Source organism: Penaeus vannamei, chromosome 28 (genome assembly GCF_042767895.1).
Source record: "Penaeus vannamei isolate JL-2024 chromosome 28, ASM4276789v1, whole genome shotgun sequence".
Taxonomy (NCBI): domain Eukaryota; kingdom Metazoa; phylum Arthropoda; class Malacostraca; order Decapoda; family Penaeidae; genus Penaeus; species Penaeus vannamei.
The window spans coordinates 30,995,232-30,999,100 of record NC_091576.1 but is presented as its reverse complement, the minus strand read 5'-3'; the positions used below and the strand labels follow the sequence as shown (position 1 = coordinate 30,999,100).

The following is a 3,869-nucleotide window of genomic DNA, read 5'->3' as shown; positions in this document are numbered from 1 at the left end:
TTTTTTTTTTTTGGGGGGGGGTATTGTTTTTTTTTCGTTTGTATTTTTTTTTGGGGGGGGGAGGAGGGGTTTCGGGGGTTGGTTGGTTGTTGTTGTTTTTTATTGTGGGGGGTGAAGTTTTTTTTTTTTTTGTGTGTGTATTTGTCTTTTTTTTGGGGGGGGTATTGTTTTTTTTTTAGTTTGTATTATTTTTTTTGGGGGGGGAGGGGATTCGGGGGGGTGGTTGGTTATTGTTGTTTTTTATTGTGGGGGGTGAAGTTTTTTTGTGTGTGTGTGTTTGTCGTTTTTTTTTTTTTTTTTGGGGGGGGGTTCGTTTGTATTTTTTTTTGGGGGGGGGAGGGGTTTCGGGGGTTGGTTGGTTGTTTTTTTATTGTGGGGGTGAAGTTTTTTTGTGTGTGTGTGTTTGGGTGGGTGGGGGGCGGTGTTTGTGGGTGTGGGGAGGGTGTTTGTGGGTGGGTGGGTGTACATTTATGTGTATATAGATATTTTTACATATATATGTTGTTTGTTTTGATACTAAGAATAAGTTTAGAAAGAAGACATAGTAATGTGATATAATGATATTTGATGATAATGGCCGTGAGCGCAAAGTTGTGTGAACATATTTGTTTGAGCACATTCATTCACACACATAGAGAGAGGTAGCTATAGATATTGATGAACATAAATAGAGAGAGAGAGAGAGATAGCTATAGATAGACAGATAAATAGATAGAGAGATTGCTATAGATATAGACAGACAGACCCCCCCCCTCCCGACTGGCCGCTGACGCCCCCTCCCCCGCAGGTGTACAAGCTGGCGACGGAGCGCGAGCGGAACAAGAAGCTGGCGGAGCAGAGCAAGGCGGCGGCGGCGGCGGCGGCGGCGGCGGCGGCGGCGGAGGGCCAGGCGTTCCCTGCGTACCACAACGGGGCGTCCGCCGCCGACGTCCAGGGCGCCTCGGCCGAGCTTCCGCGGCTGGAGGACGACAGCATCGCCTCGCCGGAGTCCTTCAGAACGCTGCTCAAGAACAAGATGGCGGAGAAGCTGGAGGAGATGAGCCGCAAGGGCCTGGGCGGCGGGGACGAGAAGAGAGTGGTAGAGTCGGCGCTCAAGTACCTGATGGAGAATATCCCGAAGCTCGCCCTCAACAAAGACAACAAGGAGGTGTCGACGGAGGTCCTGAGCAGCATCTCCTTCTACCCTCAGCTCAGCGACTTCATCAAGAAGGTGGTCGAGGATCGCTACAACGAAGAGCTGCAGAGAAGCAAGTCCAGACTGAACGGCTCGACGGACCCGCCCGCCGCCGCCGAGGACGCGAGGGAGGAGAGCTTCGACCTCAACGTGCCGTCCTATTCCCTCTCCTGCAACGGCCTCCAGAAGGGGGACTCCGAACCCGCGTCCACGGATTCCAATCACTCTAGTCAGCCACTGATCTCCTCCTTGTCTAACCCCAACCTGAAGGAAATGATTGCTCAAATGATTGGGCAAAAACTCGGATGCGAGCTGCCGCCGGCGAAGGACTCGGCGCTGGCGGGGAACAGCAGCTCGGCGGCGGCGAAGCTGCAGCAGCCTTTGTCTTTCACGGCGGCGGGCGACGCCAAGCTCAACGGGGAGAAGCGCGAGCAGGCCAAGAAGGGCGCGTCGGCCTCCGCCACCAGCGGCGGGAAGGGCTCGCGCCCCAAGCGAGGCAAGTACCGCAACTACGACCGCGACAACCTGCTGAAGGCCGTGCAGGCGGTGCAGAGCGGCGAGATGAGCGTGCACAGAGCGGGCAGCTTCTACGGCGTGCCTCACTCCACCCTCGAATACAAGGTCAAGGAGAGGCACCTGAGCCGCGGCAAGAACAAGAACGCCGCGCCCTCCAGCGGCTGCTCCTCGCCGCTGGCCAAGGCCAAGAAGGAGCCCGCGAAGGCCGCGCCCGACGCCGCCGCCGCCACCACGATCGACCTCACGGAGGACGAGAAGAGCAAGGCGGGCGAGGCGCTGGAGATCACGCCCGTGACCAAGAAGGCGCGCGTCGACGGCGACCCGGCCTCCTACTCGACCTTCCCGCCGATCTCGTCGACGCCGCTGTCGTCGGCGCCCATGTCGCCGAGCCCGCTGGCCAGCAACCCGATCCTGGCGAACCCGTTCTCGCTGTGGAACGGCGCCCCGATGGTACCGCCCTTCCTCGCCGGCTACCAGCAGGACTCGTTCTACGCGTCGCACATGATCCGCCGCTTCCAGGAGGCGGCGGCCAAGAGCAGCGGCAGCGTGGGCGCGCGCACGCCGCCCGCCACCGACCGCTCGTCGTCGCCGGCCGTGGCGCAGCCGGCGCTCGAGCTGCCCGCGACGCCGCCGTTCCAGGGCAGCGTGCTCGACGCCCTCCTCAGGGGCAAGACCACGTCGTCCGCCAGCAAGACGACCACTGCCACCACCACGACCACCAGCAGCAGCAACAGCAGCTGCAACAGCCCCCTGCCCGGCGGCGACAACTCGTGGCAGGTGTCCTCGAGCCTGCTGAGCCTGACGAAGGGGCTCGTGATGGAGCAGCAGCACCAGCAGCGCTCCGAGGACGACCCGACGCCGCCGCTCATCCCGCCGCACGGCTTCATGGCCTTATACACCATCCCCGCCCTCGCCGCCCGCAACAGCCTGGTCGCCGCCCTCCAGCAGCGCCCGCCGCCGCGGGAGAGCCTGCGGGAGGCGAGCCCCGAGGTGGACATCCTGCCCCTCCCGCTCGTCAAGGAGTCGCGCCACCACCCCACGCCCGTGGCAGCGGACCAGCCGTGAGCGCCGCCCTCGGCCGTCCCTCGCCGCCTCAGCCCCCCGCGCTCTGCCGCCCGCGAGCCCGAGGGCGTCCCCCCCGGACCGAGCCAGGCCCCCCGGCGCTCCCCGGCCGCCCTCCGCCCCCGTCGGCTCCGGAAGAGACATTCCAGGTCGTGATTTCGGCGCAGGACTCGCGCTGAAATGTTTCGGTTTTCTACTTAGTGATCAGGCATGCTGGTTTACCCCTATTTTGTCGTCTAGCGGATCGTCCATGTTTCTTTCCCCGATTTTACACTCATTTCCATCAGCTTTCTCTCTCGCCGATACCAAATCACGGTCCCAAGATCAGCCTCAACCCGATGCTGCTCTTCGCCAGCATTCGATTTTCTGTTCGTGGTTACAAAATGGCCTTTTATAAGACGGCTTCAGTTTCTCTCTCTCAAAAAGGGATGTATATTCATCTGAAGCGGGAATGCAGCGGGAATCCTGGAATATTTGCGGTCCTTTGCGCTGCTAGGAATTCTGGAATCTGATTCGCTCTCTCTTCTTTCTTTCTCTCGAGGTTTCTCGTTTCTTTCGCTTGTTCTCGCGCTTTCCTTTTGCTCTCTTTCGTTTCATTTTCTTTCTATGTTTTCTCTTTCTTTTTCTGTGTCCTTCCTTCTCTTTCTGCCTGTCTCTGTCTCTGTTTTCGAATCTGTTTTTTGTTTCTGTGTCTGTCTGTTTCTTTCTTTCTCTCTCTCTCTCTCTCTCTCTCTCTCTCTCTCTCTCTCTCTCTCTCTCTCTCTCTCTCTCTCTCTCTCTCTCTCTCTCTCTCTCTCTTTCTCTTTACTTCCCTCCCTCCCTCTCTCTCTCTCTCTCCCTCTCTCACCCTCCCTCCCTCTCCTTCCCTCTCCCTTCCTCTCTCTCTCTCTCTCTCTCTCTCTCTCTCTCTCTCTCTCTCTCTCTCTCTCTCTCTCTCTCTCTCTCTCTCTCTCTCTCTCTCTCACTCTCTCACTCACTTTTTCTCTCCATCTATATAAATATATATATATATATATATATATATATATATATATATATATATATATATATATATATATATATATATATATATATATATATATATATATATATATATATATCTGTTTCTCCCTCTTCC

General features: G+C 56.7%; 1 protein-coding gene across 1 annotated transcript in view; it reads left to right on the top strand.

The window, feature by feature from the left end:
- Eip93F (Ecdysone-induced protein 93F) overlaps positions 1-3,590 on the top strand; it is a 214,007-nt gene extending 210,417 nt beyond the window's left edge. The window contains exon 6 of the mRNA XM_070142011.1: positions 788-3,590. Within this exon, the coding sequence (XP_069998112.1) occupies positions 788-2,755 (1,968 nt within the window). The 3' untranslated portion in view covers positions 2,756-3,590. The remainder of the gene's footprint in view (positions 1-787) is intronic.
- The last annotated feature ends 279 nt before the right edge of the window (positions 3,591-3,869 follow it).